The sequence below is a fragment of the Gavialis gangeticus genome, unplaced genomic scaffold, assembly GCF_001723915.1.
Source record: "Gavialis gangeticus isolate Ggan-Ray unplaced genomic scaffold, GavGan_comp1, whole genome shotgun sequence".
Taxonomy (NCBI): domain Eukaryota; kingdom Metazoa; phylum Chordata; order Crocodylia; family Gavialidae; genus Gavialis; species Gavialis gangeticus.
The window spans coordinates 26296848-26314861 of NW_017728993.1; the positions used below are offsets into that span (position 1 = coordinate 26296848).

The window sequence follows — 18014 nt, forward strand, 5'->3', positions numbered from 1 at the left end:
CTTGGGGTGATGGTGCTCAGGCCCAGCCGTGCCACGGAGAATGGTTTCCCTGACCCCCGGGTGCTCCCACTGCAATAGTGCCCGTGGTAGACGGGGTGGGAGAAGTGGGATCTTCTTCCCCTGCTCCCTGGGAGGACACTGCTGCTCTCCAGGGCCCGGCTGCAAGGCCTGTATGATCCCATGCCCAGAGCCCACCCAGCGCCGGGGGCTAGGGCCCTGTGTGGAGAAGGGAGGCAGAGACGGGAGGATTTATACTGGTTTAATTAATGTCAAATGTAGTTTACAAACGGGAATGACAAGTACCTTTTTATAGAATATACATTGACACACAATCATGGACACGACTGGAATATCACCGTGTGCAATTGGGATTCTTTGGGCAAAGATCGTCGACTCCGTACGTCTTTTTATTATTTCCTTTTTCCTTAAAACTCCCTGCGGAAGAGGCGGAAGTGATGCCGTGCTACAGGCCGCGGCTGGCTCCAGAGCAGGCCCAGACAAGACTCTCCCCCCACCCTGGTTCCCATACACCCCCCCACCCGCGCCGTGACGAAACAGGGATGGCTTTACATGAAAAGAAAGGAACGGTACTGGTTACATATGGTTTTACAGCTACGTACATACAGCACACTGCTGGTCCACAACACACCGGGGGGAGAAGCTGGCCTGGGCATTGGGAGCCCGCTCTGTCCCCCGCCCCCAACATGGATCACCGCGTGGCCCTCGAACTCACTTCCCAGGGCAAGGCCACACTGCACAGCCTGCCCATGCCAGCCCCGAAGCAAAGCCCTGATGTTCCCTCACTGCGATGTTTCCTCCCCGGCTGCTTCTACAACCCTCGTGCTAAAGGCACAGAGGGGTCTGAGCGCTGCCTCCACGGAGGCGAGGAGGACGCCCAGCAGCTAGATCCAGCTGCCGTGCTGGAGCCCCCCAGATGCTGAGTCCAGTGACCGTCTGCCTGTGCGTGACAGCAGCTCTGGGTGTTTTCACACATCCAGCAGCCAGATCCTGGCACCCCCAGGAGAGGCCTTTGAATCAGCTCGAGCTGCTGACCCTGGTGCCTCGCCACGGCTTGGTTGGTGGCCTGCTCCAGCCACCTTTATACACCAGCCCACAGCAGGTCTTTGTGTGGCCGCTTCACACCTGGGCTCAGCCTGGGGAGGAAAAGCTAGAAGACCCCAAAGGCGCAGCCCACAGTGAGGTCTCAGCCGTTGGCTTAGCGGTGCCCGCCCAGTCTTGCAAAACTAGCTGGGCCGAGCAGCGCAGCTCTGCTCCTGGGGGGCACAGATGGCCCTGTGAGCCAGGAGGGAGCAGGTGAGTCAACGGCGCCTCTGGCCCGCGGTGGTTTTGGAAGGCCATGGAGCACCGGGCTGCGGAGGTGTGCAAAGGGAAAGCCCCGGGTGCAGCACAAGTCAGGGCGGTTCCTAGCGTCTCCCTGATGGGACACTGTGCAGGACGAGACCGGCGTAGAGCCAGCACATCCCCAATGGGAGACGGGAAGCACCTGGCCCCGGGGCCTTTTCCAGCTGGCAGGGATGGCACAAAAGGCCGCGGGACCCTCTGCCGCAGGCGGGCACGGGCGGCTTCGTGCAGCAGACAGCGAGTCCGTCGACGGGGGCACAAACTGAGTCAGCAGTGGCGGTGCTGGGAGGGGAGCCCGGGCTCGGAGCGGGCCATGGGGCAGGCTGGGACCAGCTGAGTTCGTTGCTGTCTCTGGTGGGAAAGGCCACAGGCCCGGGAGCCAGGCCCCCTCCGTCTCCCCTGCTGAGAAATGACCACGGTTGTCCTTCCGGGGGGGGAAAGGATCCTAGTATAAATAGCCCCATTAGCTACGACTAATGACAAAAAACCCATCTCCTCTACTCCCCATAAGTCCTGTAAGTTATGGGTGATGCTACAGCCATTACTAAGAGCTGTTAACTTCATATCTGAATGAGGAAATATACACCACAGAACATTAAACCATTTATATTATATATATGTATATATATTCTTTTTTTTTTTTAAACTAATGACTTTAATGCCAAAACTTTGCAGAACCAAGAAAAATATGGGTTTAATGTTCTCTGCTCTTTTTTTCTTTCTCTTTTTCTTCTTTAAAAAAAATACAACCAAAAAAAGGCGGAAGGGAAACTTATTAGTATGTAATGTTTGAGTCTATCCCATTTATACACAACATTGTAAACATATATCGTCTATATTACATGTGCTTCATTTCTGCCTGTGTGTGGGGGGAGGTGGGGTTTAGGGTTTTTTTTTTCTTTTTTAAACCTTTTTTTAAGTCACTAGAACACCACGAAAGAAAAAAACCAAACAGAAAACAGAACGGAACGAAAAAACCAAACAAAACTCAGAAAACAACCAAAAAAAAACTGAACCAAGAGCACAAGTTACAGGTTCTGGCTCCGTGTCTCGCCGAGGGTCCCTTGTTCTGAAGGGGTCGCGCACCCCTCCGATGCTCATCCAGCGCCGGGGAGACGGGGTGGGGGTACTGGTTTAAAAAGGGGGCGTCACAGCCAAAGGTTTGGGGTTTGCCCACTGGAGTCGCTGAAGGAGGTCCCACGGCCAGGCCCGGTCCGTGGCATCCCAGCTGCTCCCGCAGCCTCCCGGCCGCGGTCAGAGTCTATTGGGTTCTGTTAAAAACGTCTCTTACTGTCGCGGTCGTCGTTCTCCCGCCGCGGCGCTGGAGCCGGGCTGGGCCGAGCCGCCCGGTCCCGCCCTCCGGCTGCCTTCTTCATAAGTAGATGCGCCGCAGGTCGCCCGGGGACGTGATGGTGTTGCACTGAGGGCAGAGCTTCTTGGCACCCTGCAGGGGACAGAGACAGAGGGGCGTCACGAGGGGTAGATCTGCCTCTCAGGCCGTGCCTGCCCCCTGCCCTGCCCAGCTCCGGGGGCTAGAGCAAGGATCTGCCCTCCCCAGGGCAGCTGTTTCCCTCTTATGGCCAGGCTGCAGGCGGGATGATAGAGCTGGTACCGCCAGATCTGGGTCCCGGCAGCTCCACTGCCCCGAGCTATTGCGCCAGCCAGGCCTGAGCTGAATGGCACGAGATGGGAGCTGGGCACGTTGGAGCTACGGCCTCCCCCCAACTCAGGGCTGCTGGATCTGCACTGCCTGCAGCACCTGCCTGGCCCTGGGGAAGGAGGAGCCAGCACAGCAGCTCAGACGATACAGCCTGATGCTGAGGGTACGGGGGCTGCTCTTTGTGGCCCTTGACCCTGTTGACAGCAGATGGAGAAACCCGCGGGTGCCGTTGGCTGCATCCCAGTCCCTCCAGTTCCACCCCCGTGCAGACAGGCCAATGCAGCTCCCAATTAGGAGCCCTGGCAGCTGGGCATGCCGCTGTGCGCCTCCAGTACGGTGGGAGATCCCAGCCCCTGGGGTGCACAGCAGAGTCCGGGTCCTAGGAAAGGAGGTGGAAGAAAGCCTGACGGGGAGAGGGCGTTCATCAGCCCCAGACCTGCGGTCATCACTGGATGGGCACTGATGAGAGAAAGGACAGGCAGAGCTCTGCAGCCGGGCACCACCAAATCTAGTGTTGCAGACCTATGCCCACGTGCAGGTCGCCCCTCCATCCGCACACCCATCACCGTGGAGACCAGCTTGGGGGCTGCACGGGGCTGTGCCCCCTTAGCAAGCTGCAGGGGCCTGTTGCTAACACCTGCAGCTGCAGGAGATGCGGCTTGGGGGACTTTGGGCAGCTAGACTTGGGAGCAGGGCAGGGCTCCCATCCTGCTACACTGCTCCAAGACCCCCGTGGAGAAGTGCCAGCTGAAGAGCTGCAGATGCTCAGCACCTCCTATGCCAGGCCCACAACGTCTGCAGGAGACGTTGCCCTGCCCGGGGGGGGGACAGAAATGCTGTGAGGCTCGGCAATGGAGCTGGTCCCGACTGGGACTGCCTGGTGCTGCTACCAGGGGAGGGTCAGACCTGGGAAGCAGTGGGATGGCCACATCTACCATCCACCCCAGGCATCTCCTTGCTCAGAGCAAAGCTCTGGACTCTGCAGCCCAGGAGAGGTCCTTTCCCCTTTCCAGAAAGCAGGAGCAGGAGCTGATGTACGTCCCTGGAAATGCATAAACCAGTGGTCCTCAATCTTTTTAGCCTGCAAAGACTCCAGGCCCCCCGGGGAAACTCAAGGCCCCTGCGGAAAATACCAGCCCTTGAGTTTTCACTCATTTTTTGAGCACACAGCAGTTGCAGCAAACATGAAACAACCACAACCGTCAATCGTTGTGTGCAACCTCTGGGTTCACCGTGCGAATCCCGCCTCTATGCCGGCTGGTGCTAACCCTGCGTGGCTCCCTGTGGCGCCCCAGGCACTGGCTGAGACTCGCTGCCTTAAACCCAGTCTCTGCAACTTGGGATGCAGGCACCATGCCCGCTGTTTCAATCCCTTGTCATCCCACATATCCTGTGGCTCCGCAAGGGCTCTGCCCTCAGGGGCCTTCCCAGAAGCGAGAGGTGGTATGGGGCCCCAAAGTTTGCATCTGCCCTGAACAATCACGTCACGCTGGGCAGCGGCTGCAAAAGGCAGCACCCACAGGGGGTCTGAGGCATTCCAGATGTGGTGGCTATGGCACATCTGTTTTTGTGTTTTCCATCCAGCGGAGACGGGGCCAAGCTTGTAAGGCCGGAGGCAGGGGGACGCCCAGTCCACTTCACCTGTCAGGATGGTGTGCGGGGTTGGCTGGGTGCTCCCCTGCATCTCTGAGCACGGAAGGCCGTCTCCTTGTCTTTGACAAAAAACCCAGCCCTCCAGAGCACGGGCAAGGAGAGGGAGCCGACCATGAGGCCACGCAGGCCCCAGCGCAGGGCTGTGTCCAAGCCAACAGAGAAACACCTGCGTGTCAGGCTTCCAGGAAAGGGGATCAGGAGCTGGGGGCCGGTGGGGGAGGGAAAAGGCAGTGCTTTCCAGCCTGTGCACCTTGTGCAATGGGGCTGGGCCGGTCCTCCTCCCCCGCCCCTGCACACACCACCTGCTTCGCATGCAGCCCCAGAGCCGGGCGAGGGAGGAGGATGCAGCTTGGCGCTGGCGGCAAAGGCGCCTGCCCCAGGAGAACGGCACTGCTTACCGCTCCGACAGCCGCGCGCTCGAATACAGCTGGTGGAGAGCACGCAGAGCCCTTGACCACAGGGATGGCCGCCCCTGGGGGATCCCAGCTCCAAAAGGGCCTGCATGTGCCACTTCCCCCCGGCTGGGATCTGGTGAGAATGCCCTTCTTGCGCCAGGTCCCGAGCTGGGGGACAGCCTAGTCCTGCACATGCCAGGACTTCAGGCAGATAAATGGCCTCTTCTGGTATGTCCCCATGTCACCTAACCTGGCTCTCATCAAAGTAGCCTGAAGCCGACGAGCAGCACTGGTGAAGCTCCAACGCCTGAGGCAGAAGAGGTCCAGCCGAAGCCTGCCCGTTTCCTCTCAGCGTTCGCACGAAGCCTCCAGGCTCTCCCGTGCCCTGCGTTCGGCAGTGTCCTTGCCCACCAGTGCATGGTGGGGGCTGCGTCTCCACACGGTCCAGCTGCTGGGCCTATGGGAAGAAACGCCCGGCTGTGCTTCGTGCCTGGATGTGGGCTTTTTTACAGCAGCGGTGGGTGGCACATCACCTGTGCCCAGGGCAGGGCGATGTGCCTGTGGCTGCTGTCTGCAGCACGATGCTCAAGCCCAGAGGTCCTGTAGGCGGGCTGCCTGTGTGTACGGCTCCGTGCCCTCTTGGGCATTAAATAGTGCAGGTGAAAATGACCCTCAAGAGTTCTTCCTGCTGGCCGGCATCCTCTCCCCACCCCACGCATGCTGGGGTCAGAGCCCTGACTTCTAAGCACTGGGTTTTTTGTGAAAGACTAAAAAAAAAATCTCCCCCTTACGACTCTGCTCCTTGCTCCTGCCCCTTTTTCAGTGGTGTGCTGTATTTGTTACAAGAGGCAATTAAAGCCATCCTCTCTTGTGTGCTGGCACCGGGAGCAGGGAAGGTATGTGCTCCCCACACCTCCCCAGCTCACCTGCCAGCTGGACTTACTAAAAACTTTCCCCTTGAAATAAAAATGTGGCACCGTAACAAGTCACACCTGTCGGACGTTTCTTTTTTTCTTTCCTCCAGGTCCTTTTGCTCTTTTCATCCCTTCTCGGTAGAAAAGCCTTGATGTGCAAGAGCTGTGTGGGCCACAGGAGCACCCACCTCAGCTTTTCCATTACAAACCCCAGTTTTCAGGGGTCTGTAAAAAAACAAAAAACCACCCGCTGCAGGAAGTTTGCTCCAGGGCTGAAACACAGCCAAGAAAAGGGGCCAGGACCGCAATGGAGTCCATTTCCCCCACCCTGCGCTCCTTTCTTAATTTAGATTTGGCAAGTGATGGATCCACCACGCCAGCTAATCGATCTGGGTGGTTTGAAAAAGAAGTTAATGAGAGCCACAGCGCTGCCAATTCGTTAGGGCTCACGTGGGGCTGGGAAGGATTGGGGCGCTTTGGTTTAAGAGGCTTCCTTTTAAAAAAGGAAGAGGAATGACATGGTGTTTGTTTTAGACCAAAATGAGAAGGTGCAGTGCAGGCTGAGATACTTCCAGCTGCCCTGGGGGTTGGCAGTTTCCCAAGAGGATGCAGCATCCAGGCAGGGGGTGCTCCGGACCGATGAAGGCACGCTCTGGGTCACCTGCAGCAGCTTTTGACATTGCTGGGTCAGGAGTAGACAGACCGGCAGCCAGCCCTGGGCAGCTCATGAACGCAGGGCCTATTGCGCAGGGTCTCTCACCGCCAAGCAACAGTGGAGCAGGTAACAGAAGCCTAGAAAATGGGGTTGGAAGGGACCTTGGGAGGTAACAACTAGTCCAACCCCCTGCTCCAAGCAGGACCAGCCCCAACTACATCATCCCAGCCAAGGCTTTGTCTAGCTGGGGTTTAAAAACCTCCAAGGATGGAGACTGCACCATTTCCCTGGGGAACCCGTTCCAGTGCTTTACTACCCTCCAAGTGAGAGAGTTTTTCCTAATATCCAACCTCAACCTCTCATGCTGCAGCTTGAGCCCATTGCTCCTTGTCCTGTCATCTGCCCCACTGAGAACAGCCCAGCTCCATCCTCTTTGAACCCCCCTGCAGGGAGGTGAAGGCTGCTATTCAATCCCACCTTGGTCTTCTCTTCTCCAGACTCAATCAGCTGAGTTCCCTCGGCCTCTCCTCAAGTCCTGCCTGAGCTGCCAGACCACATTCCTTATAGCTCTCGTCCTTTAAGACACAGTTCCCTGGGACGGCTGCAGCCAGACAATGGCTGTGCAGCACTTTCACTGATTCCACCAGTGGCAGCACGGCTCCATCCAGGGCCAAAGACATGCGTGGTGCTGGTGTGCTTGGACTTCTCTGCCTGCCCCTTTGGGGGGTAAGTATACAGAGGGGTCCCAGCCCTGAGCACGTGCTCCCTCACTGAGCTAGCCTGGTGGCTGGCAGGAGTCAAGGAGAGGATAAGGCCGCAGCACACTGCACCATGCTCTTGGGTCCGGCGTGCATTGTTCAGCAAGGTGGGTTGCGTGCATGCTGCCATGATGGGATGCACACGTGGGCTGGGCTGCTGCCTCCCTGCCTCGTGCTCTAGAGAAGAGTGGCTGCTGGCTGAAGGGTGCTCCATGTACCCTCTGCCAGCCTAGGCTGAAGGCCCGGGGCTTTTGGAGGGGGTTGCGGTGCAGCTGCCCCAGGAGTCCTTCGGAGAAGTCCTCAAACGGGTGAACGGCAAAGGAGGCGCTGCGGTTCTTCAGCTGTCCTGGGCTCTGGAAAACAAATCGCTCAGCCGGCAGTACCTGGGGACATGCTCTTGTTCCCTACAATGCCACCAATTCGAGCAGGAAAGCCAAGGAAGAACCCACGTGGTTGGAGGAGCCGTGGGGGGGGGCCGTGCCCTGAATCTGTGTTTCTGTCTCACAGAGCCGTTGCTTTGCAAATGATCTGCGGACACAACAGCGAGTGAACATGCCACAGAGCGGCCAGGCCAAGTTGAACAAGCACCGTGGTAAAGACTCTCACCAAGCCACGACCAGCAAAAGAGGCTGATGCCCCAGGGGCGCATGGCAGCACACGCCAGGCAGGCACAGCGGTTGTGGCTCTGGATCGGACAGATCCTGGGCTGACCTCCACCAGCTTCCAGAGCGCCTTTGGGACAGTGCTTAACAACGTGCCTGTTTCCCTGTCTGAGGACAGAGAGAGCCCCCTGACTCCTGGAAGCACAACACCAACTGAATCAAACACATCTGGTTCAAGCCCTGGAGAAAGGCTGTCAAGTACCAAGGAGCTCAGAAGCCAAATAAAACAAAGCTGGAGACCAATCCAGGCAGGGATTATTAGATTATGCAGACTGCCGCTGCGTGGGATACAGGCACACCCAGCATCCCGACACATGTGGACCCACGCAACAGCACTTCTGGCTGCTACTGGGGTGTGGGGCTGGGCTGACGGTCACCACCCTGAGGCTCAGTCCTCTCTCCAAACAACAGGCACAACCTGGACAGTCCCTGAATTATTATTCATCAGCTCCTGCTGGCATGAAGGCACATTGGGCCGCTGCTGGACTCCAGCCATCCTAACTTCATGGCAGATCAGGGATGCTTCCTCCTGAACAGGCCTGCCCTCAGCCTGGGCTGCTGCCTTCGGCGCTGTGCTTTCACTCCTGCTCACCCCATACAGCGCTGGGAGAGGAGCCGCAGCCTGCCCTGCCTGGTGGATCACCCCACAGTCGGCACGTCCCAGGGACAAAAAGGGTGCATGCACCAGTGTGACCCTCAGTCCCAGGCGAGCGTGTACATAGTCCCCCAACCTCTTCCTCTTCAGCTGCGCAGACCTGTGCCCAAGCCAAAGATACAAACCAGCCCTTTTCGTGCCTTTTCCAGAGCAGAACCTCGCCCTACGGGCCCGATACTCAGCAGCACCTCTGGAAGGCCGGCAAGGGCCGAGAGAAGACCGAGCCTGGAAAACCTTGGGCCTAAAACATTTTAAGGCCCTCTCTGCTGTGAGAAGACTCATGCAGGCACCCAGCCCAGCTCCCGCACCTCTGACCCACCCCGAGCAGACCCCGCAGCTTTGCTGGCTGCTTTGATCCTTTGTTTCCTTGTTTAACGGACGATACAAAGAAGAAATCTAATTGAATATCGGGCCTCGGCGGCACATATAAAACGCAGGCGTGCAGGGGAAGTGGGGCTGCTCTCTGGCGGGATGGATGGCAGGTCTCCAGCGCGTTCAAAACCCACCGGAAGCCCTGTGCGAGCCGCCCGCCCCGAACTCCAACAAATTGTTTATTGCACAACATGGGAAAAATGCTGCCCTGCTCCCCTGACCAAGTCTTTCCATGTGTGCTGCCCACGCGGGCTCCCTCCTTGCCCCCCCGGGGGGCTCGCTTTATACTCCGGGAAAGGTAACAGGGGCGATTATTACACACACTATCCCACAGCTCCTCGCTCGTTAAAAAAAACAAGAGTCTCTTTTGTGCCCGAAATAAAAGGAGATACCTTAATTAGAACAATGCAGATTGGTGCGCGCTCAATGCCGGGCCCAGCTGCTGCGTGCCATTAAATTCATAAAAAGCGGGGGAAGGGGCGAGGCGGAGGGGAGGGCAGCCTTAACGAGATTACACACATTGACTTTGATCAAGACACAAAAGCACCAAGGCGTTCCAGGGTTTTTATTGCTGTCTTCGGGCTACGTTTTAATGGTTACATTAGAAACATGCGAGCCCAGGCCGGGGGATTTTGCGCAGAAGCATGCCTCGTGAAAGGCCTGCTTTAATAAATTGCGGGCTGTGGGGAGAGGGGAGGGCTGGGGAACAGATGAGTGGCTGCTTATTAATTGCTTCCCCTACACAAGTGCCAAGTGCCTCCTACCCCATCCTGCTGGCCCTGTCCCCATCCCCTCACGCCTGCCCAGGCAGCGGAAGAGCCGAGGGGCCAGTGCGGACCCTAGCTGGACAGTGAGAGCAGCCCCATGTGCTGCTTTCCTGGTGGGGGTGGGAAGCCAAGGGGAACTCCTTGCTGCCTGGAGGGGTTCAGCCTCGTGATGATGGGAAATGCAACAAAGGGATCTGAAGGCAGCTGGGATGGTGGACATGAGCATCAGAAGGGCTTGTGACTGGTCAGCTAAGGGGGAAGGGAGGAGAAGGGGACCCCACACATGACAGCAACGCTCAGCTGCCAGCTCACAGCCCCTCCTGAACCGGGCGATCCCTGGCGCACGAAGGCAGCGGTGCCTGCGTTCGCTGGGGCACCTTCCTGCTACGACAGCTGCTGATGGGGTATGAAAGCCTGTACGACCAACTGGTGACAGGAATAGGAACAGCTGCGTAACACTGCCCAGGGCAGAGCCAGGTTATGGAGGTTGCTACGGATACCCGATGTTGCTGGGGCTTCACTGTCCTGCCAGCTTTGGCAGGCAAGGTTTTTAAGCAGCGGTGTTAAAGGAGATACTGCCCAATGGTCGGATCGTAAGGACAACAGGATTTTGCTGTGCCCAGCAGCAACTGCTTTGAAAGGCGTGACATCCCTCCATGCGGCCTGCAATCTATCATGGGAATATCCCACCAAGGCAGGAGAGTCAGGGCAAAATGGACCAGCTCTGATTTCCACTGCTCCAGCTGAGGAGAGAGTCAGGCCGGCAGTGATTGGGACACCTCCAAATAAACTCTGAGTCTGGGGTGTGCAAGGCCACCCCTTCCATCCAGTCCAAAACAAAACGGGAAGCACTGCCGCATGCCCTGATGCTGTTTCCACCCCTCTAGAAACAAAAGCCACCTCCAGCACTCTCAGCTACGTTCACTTCCCCCTGAGCTTCCTGGGAAGCTCCGCTCAGCGCGTTTCAGTGGAGGTCCAATGCTGTGGCAGCCCTGCGTGAGGAATTCCTCCGGCAGGCCAGCATGTTCCACGCCTGGGGCCCCTCTAGCACACAGCCCTGAAGCCAACAATAGCCATGGTCTGGTGCCTGGCTGCTCTAGCAATGGCACCTCGCACCTGACTCCAGGCAGGGGGACCCAGATGGGGCTGGAACATGAGAGGGGCACTTGGCTGCAAGTGCTGGGAGCCTCCCGAGCCAGAACCATGCTCAGATCACGTGGTGCAAAACAGCAGCCCCCTGCTCCCACGGTAATTTGAAGCAGAGCACATGTCTGGGGAGTGAGAGAAGTCTACGAATCAACAAGAAAGTAGTCGAGTGCCTCACCAGAGTCCGCAGCCAGCATTCTTCGCAGTGCACGTGCCAGCACTGGATGGAAGTCAAGGGCATTGTGTACGAGTCCTGTGGAGAGAAGCAGAGACATTACCGCCACTGCGAAGGCCGGGCCGTTCCTCCCCTATGGTTCTATCCCCTGGGTCTCATCTCCGGGGCACTCGCCTTCTTAGAGCCTGGCGAAAGGGTGCACGCCAGAGACCCCCCACCCCCGCCTTCCACCTCTGGAACAAGGAAGCATCAGGACAAGGGAGGACAGAAATCCTAGGGTCTTTGCACAAGCTCCCAGCAGCTTCCAGATGGAGGGAAAATGGAGCAAGATGTAATAGGGGGAAGCCTCCTTGGCTCACTTCTCTGCCTCTCAAAAAGAGTGTGAGGGAGACTCGTGATCCACTCAAGGGGGACACAGCTCAGCCTGGTTATCTGGAGAGGGAAATGCAGGAACTACTGCAGCCATGTGGCACTGATCCCAAAGGGACGGTCCTGTGACCATACAAGACCAGGGACTGGGGTGAGGTTAACTCTAATCCCAGCTATCTGCTCTGCTGGAGCGACTTCCCCGCCAGCATTCCCTCTAAGCTGCACGGCGTGCGTGGCTGCGCAGGCGTGCTCATGCTGCGCTGCTAGGCATGCCTGTGTGGCTGCACATGCCACGCAGGTTCAAGGAAACATTGCTACGGCCAGTGCGCGTTCCCCCTCCTGCCTTGACAAACAGTCCTGGCAAGTGACAGCGTGCCTTGGGAGACCTGCTCATCTGCTGCCAGCCGAGAGTGCACAGGGCTGCCCTGCATAAGCTCTTAACCTTCCTTCTGCTGACACAAGGAGCTTGGAGAAGCAGCCTTGTGAAGAGGGACAGCTGCAGGTGCTGTGCCATTAGAGGGAGCTGCAGGCCTTCTTTAGGGAAGTCATAACACGGCCACACATGGAAGCATGAGGATGCAGGCAACTTCTGAACACTTGGGCACAGTCCTACCTCCAAACTGGGGCTGCTCTCCCAAAGGGCGGGCAAGCCCACAGACTGGACATCGGGGAGCCTTGCACAGCTAGGCTGAGAGGAGAGGCCAAGGTCTTATGGCCCCTAGGATGCGTGGGGATGACCTGAGCTACCATGTGTGCAGCAAAAGGGAAGCTGTGGGCTGAGAAACTTGTCATCCATGTACTCAGAGGGGGGGGTGAGGGGCTCTGCCTTGGGCAGGCACAGGGGTGTGCTCCCCTTCCAGGAGACGAGTACGATTCTCCCCACCTCAACAGACACTGGGCCTCGGGACCAAGACATTTTCTGATTCATTACCACAACTGGAGTGCTACTCACCATGCAAATGAGACATTTATAGCGGTCCCCACGGGAAAGCTGCCTTTCTAACTCACGGACACGAGCCTTTAACGCTTCGAACGTTGTCACTGCTGAGTCTTCCGTAATTCTGCAAAAGATGACAGGAGTCAGGGCGGGTGGGCCGTCAGGGCTTGGGGAAAGGAGAAGTTAAATTTACGGCCCTCGAGGTGGGTGCAGAGGAGGATGGGAGAAGGCTGGGAGGAAAGGAGCTTGGCATGTGAGGGTGAAGGAGGAGCCTGGTTTCCACCGCGCCAAATAGGAGTCCTACCGAAGCCAGGCTGTAAAGCTTCAGCTAGGACCTGTGAGCAAAGGATGGTGGGTGGTTAATACTGGCTGGAGCAGGCTGCAGCCAGAGGGTGGCATGGTCTGCATGGGTGGGCGGTCACCTCCATTCACCCTCTTCTGTCTGATCATCCTAAGGCTTTCCTATGTCAATGCAATTCCCTCCCCATTGCAAATGAGCATATGCAGCTCTGAGCCTTCCTCTAGTACAGGCAAGGCATGAACACAGAGGAAACAGGGAGATGCAGATACCGCACACCACAGCGAGCAATAAAAACAGCTTATCCCCCCTTGCCTGTGTGCCTGGGGTCACATTTGATGGGCAGCATTATCTCGCATGTCACGTGGATACCGGGATGAGCATGACAGCCATTCTGCAAGCCTGAAGGAGAGGCTTTTGGCCCCTAAAAAATCAGGGGCACCCAGAGACAGCCAGGCTGGGAAACGGGGATGCTGGAGAAGAGTGGTGGAGAAGGCTGCGCCATGGTGACTCAGGCCAGAGACAAGCAGGGCTTTTCCCCTGATGCTCTCTGGGGAAACTTTGACAGTGGGGCTGGGAAAAAGACTTAGTTTGCAGGTGACAGTGGTTTTGGTGAAGCCCAGATCAAATGTGACAGTCAGAAGAATGACTGCCTCCTAATGTCTGAGTTGTTATACGTAGTGCCGTTACAGCTAGGAGCCCTGGTCAGGGTCCCACAGGCCTAGCTGCATGCAGGGGGTCACAGAAACCAGCAAACAGCATATCAGCAGGCGGATACAAGGGACCAGAATGCATAATGGCTGGGTCGAAGGGCTGCACGTGTGCCCCGTATGTAACCATCCTTAGCTGTAAGACACGGCACAGAGCAGTCTGGAAGCTAGCCACGGGGGACTGTTGTGCTGGCTCTTCTCAAGGCAGATGGGAACTTTGCTGTGGCTTCTCCTGCTGCTGCGCTGCCTGGGCGCGGCAGCCAGGATGAAACCCCCCGGTTTGGTAAGCAAAGTGAGCAGCTCTGCGACGCACTGGAAAGACTCTGGCAGGGGCAGAGGACAAATGCAGACCTTGAGGGCAGCAGAGCTTCACGAACAAGTGGCACAGACCTTCCTGCTGAAATGACCTGCCTGGTCCTCAGCAAGCAGGCAGGGCATGTTCAAAATCCTTTGCATTGGTTGAGCTGTGTTGGTTGCAGCCGTATTGGTCTAAGGACATCGGCAGACAAGGTTATTTGGGTAAATCCGATATCTTTTATTAGACCAACTAAAATTTTAGTTGGTCTAATAAAAGATATCGGATTTACCCTAACAGCCTTTTCTGCTTTGGCACTGGTTGGGGATTTTTAGAGGAACGGTTTTGCTAGAAAATGCTGATTCACCAGAAGGGAGAGTTGTTTTTGCTGCATCCCTCCCATTTCAGTGAGATGTCCCAGCCCGGGTGTTCGGCTGCTTGTTTGGCAGATGTGCAGCAGAGACGGGTATGGGTCCCCGCTGCAGCGAAGAGCTGCATGAGGTGGAACGGCTGCACAATCCCCCTCCACCCCTTGCCGATGCTGCTCCTCTCTGCACAAACAGCTACTGCAACCGGGGCTGGAACGAACCCGGGGCTCCCACGGTGCTTGGGGGTGGCGATCGCACAAAGGAGCTGTCAAACCTTGGTCCTGTCTGGATGGGACCTGGCAACTCTTCTAGAAATTGAAAAGAGTTTTGCTCCCTTTGCCCCTGGAGTGCTGCTGCCCTGAAACTTGTGCACTGGCAGCGAGGTGACTGCTCTCTGCTATCCGGAGAGGGGCAGGAAGAGATCCACGGGGACCAGAGAGCTCTGAAATGAGCCGAGTTCCCCCTCAGCAGAAGCAGCTGATGAGCAAATTGCCAACAGCAGCTGAATTGGCCTGTGGGGAGGCACGGCTCCTCTCAACGCCCTGAGTGATGAGCCTCTCAGGTGGGATGCAGGGAAGGCATCTGTTCCTGCCCCGCAACGGCCAGGGAAACTCTCTGCCGCTGCAATGGGAGGCGATAGCAAATGGCTTGTTCATAGGAGTCGGAGCAGCTGACCCCATCGGCTGTTTTCGGAAAGCCTCCGAGAGAATCGTGCCTGTCCAGTATTAAATGAATGAATCAGAAAAAGGAGGCTGAATAGAGGCATAAGCAATAATGCTCAGAGCCTGCCTGATACAATGGCCAATCAATAGGAGGGCTGTAGATCAGGGTGCTAGTTAGCTGGAAAATTACCGCACCGCTGCATGCGTCACGCTGTAGGGATCCTGCACAATCAATGCGGGAGGTATCGATTTAGTTATTATCACTTCATACGCTCCAGACATTGTTAAATATACATTTATTAACAAGGCTGGGGGGCATTCACAGGAGAGGGAGTTTTAGCCAGTGCAACCTCTCCTTGCTCAGCTGCTGCAGTCGCCTTTAAAGCCTGCATTCCTCCCTGCCAGGTGCCCTCTCAACGAGCCCTGATGATGGATCGAGGATGGGGCTCTGCTCCTCTCTCCTGGGCAGAGATGGGCATGGTTCTGGCCACCTGCACATCTCATGGGCAAGATTTTGGGAAAGCCTTTGAGAGCAGCAGATACAACAGGTACAAAACTCCAGGTGATATCAAAAGGGAGAAGCAGCCACGCTGTGGCTTCTAAAAGAGGTGGAGGAAACGGGGTCAAGGGAAATAGGGAAAACATCAGCCACTACAGGAAGCTGGACCAACCTCCAGGGAGGGAATAAAGACAAGAGTCACTTCCCATGTGCCTGGCTCAGAGCTCATCCCACAAACACCGCTTGACAGGACTCTTCCTGTGCTGGGCAAGCACGGAGCTCACCCCCATGCATGCTCACACTTGTGTGCCTGGGGAAGACGGGGTGTGACGCGGGCCAACACTGCATGCTTTGACACCATCATGAGCACCACTGGGCGCGGAGGGCAGGAGCTGGCAGCAGACGGTGCTTGGAACGGGGTCCAGGCTCTGGGGCCAGGCCCAGCTCTTCCGCTGCCCTGCTCTGGCACCTCGGCCAGGTCCGGTCGGAGCCAGGGTGTATGGGTGTGGACCATAGTGTTCCCTGACATGCGTAACGAGCACTGAGAGCCAGGACACACTAATGCCAGTACAGAGATCGGGGGCAGCTATCTTGCAGAGCTGCTGGGATGCCTGGACCCCAAAGGCCTGACTTTTCACCCGTCCTTGTGCTACAGCGCAGGTTGCTCTCCCAGTAAACACTTCTCCCAGGTGCCTCTTCCAGGGGTGGATTTTCATCACACGCTCTCCACTTTCCCCCCCAGAACGGACATGCACCATGGAGGGGATTTGCTCTGTTACAAGAGGCAGGCTCCCATGCCCAGAAACCCCAACTGTGGGCACTGCCTTGTGGATGGACAGCCACAGTGATGCGGGCAAGGGGAAAGAGTCACCAGGGCCCAGCTTTGAGGATGAATCTTTGAGTTACCCCCTTTGTTGTCTGCTTGCTGGGTTTTGTGGTCAACCAGACGGTAATGCAGCAGAGGTTTCTGTGCCGGCTTCACGCCAGGAGACAGATTTATGGAACTGGGCAGAAGGCGAGGAAGAGCATCAGCAAACCCTTTCCCGCAGCTTGCTCTAAGCTGTTGCCTCTCTTCTCTCTGCCCCACGGCTGTTTAATAAACCCCAAACCTGCCCACTCCTTCTCTGTTCCAGTCCTGGGAAAAGAGAGACAAAGAAGCCACCCAGAAGACAATAATCTCCATGTAAGCTCCTTCCATGGGCTGGGAGAGTCTCCTGGGGGAGGCAGCTGGCCTCCCCATAAGACAAGCAAGCCGGGTTATTTGTCAAGCATTAGCATGCCTGCGATCTTTGTTTCTCCAAATTAAATCGAGCGATTGCCACCCGCCGTCCCCGGGGGCAATCACAAGCAACTCCGTTAATTAAATTATCTCTGATTCCGCAGCTCTGGAATTTCTCAATTGACCGAAGATTGTGCTTTATCAACAAAATACTTGACCAGAGAGGGGGGGGGAAAATGCTGATGCTGGAGCAGCCAACTTCACCCCAGATGACAGCCGAGTGCCCTTCTGGAGAGAAGCCACCAGCCAATATGGGCTAAGGAGTCAGAGCTGTGCGGAAAACCTTTCTACCTGCGGTACTCAGCCGCCGCAGCGCTCCTGCGGGGACTCGCTCCAGGCCACTCGTACACCATAAAACAAGAGCATTACTACATTTAACTCCCTGCCCCTGCGCAAGCCCGAGGGTGCCGCAGCTCCACAGCCTCCGCGACGGGAAAGCGTCTCGAAGCTGTCAGCCAGGACCTGCCTCCGGGGGGTTTTGCTCAAGGAGCTCGGCTGTCAAGTGCTCTCCATAAAACATCCCTCCGGTTTGTTTATTTCGACCGGGTATAAATTTTCCCTTCTTCATAAATGGCCGCACTGTACATAACATTCCATAAATTTTAACTGCGCCGCTGTTTGTATGTACCTTGTAAAAAACGTTTAGCGCTGATTAAATGCACCGCCCGTAAAATTTCATGGGCTACTTTTGACACTTGATATCCCGACCTTCCACTCTTTCCCCCCCCACGATACATTTATTTTTGTTTCCATATGCCTGTAAATGTGGTGGTTGGCAGGAGAATACGCTGCGCTCCTGCCACACTTGGGCACAGGGGTGGCCAAACTGTGGCACATGGCCTATGAGTGTGGCATGCAGCAGGTAGGGAGGGAACGGAGAAGTGGACCAGGTAGGGAGCACAGAACAGGGAGCAGAAAGCAGAGCGGCAGACTGGGCAGGGGAAGGGGATCGGAGTGGCACTCCGGGTGGGTGGTGTTGCAGTTCCCTGACTTTTGGATGAGTTTGCACCTCGGTGGTGAGCCCAAGAGAGGCTTTGATGGGAGGCTGGACACAAGCAACGGTGACACCAAGGAATACACTGCCCAGCGTCTCTCCATCCCACCTTCCCATATACATTCATCTCCAGCTTTCACTGGCCGACTCAAGGGGGGCTGTAGCAAAGATTACTTGAGGCCTGAAAAAACCCAGAGGCTTAAGGAGCGTCTCATGTTTATGAAAAAGCAGGTGACTTCAGAGGTGACCAGGTTTAGAGAGTATGGAGAGAAGGCAGGTGCTAGAAGTACATCCCACCTGGCTTGAATGTCAATGGAAAGTGAAGATGAACTAAGCTAGCAAGTGGTGGATTCTCCTCCTTTCAAGCCCTTGAGTCAAGACTGGAGGCTTTTGTGAAGGTGTAGTTGAGTCAACTTGCTGAGTTTAATA

General features: G+C 56.5%; 1 protein-coding gene across 6 annotated transcripts in view; it reads right to left on the bottom strand.

The window, feature by feature from the left end:
• Window positions 1–245: 245 nt before the first annotated feature.
• RNF220 (ring finger protein 220) overlaps window positions 246–18014 on the bottom strand; it is a 241196-nt gene continuing 223427 nt past the window's right edge. For all 6 annotated transcript variants that reach the window (XM_019501425.1, XM_019501422.1, XM_019501424.1 and 3 more), the window contains 3 exons: window positions 12496–12604; window positions 11178–11252; window positions 246–2806 (listed from right to left, as the gene is read on the bottom strand). In XM_019501425.1, the coding sequence (XP_019356970.1) occupies window positions 2735–2806; window positions 11178–11252; window positions 12496–12604 (256 nt within the window). In that variant the 3' untranslated portion in view covers window positions 246–2734. The remainder of the gene's footprint in view (window positions 2807–11177; window positions 11253–12495; window positions 12605–18014) is intronic.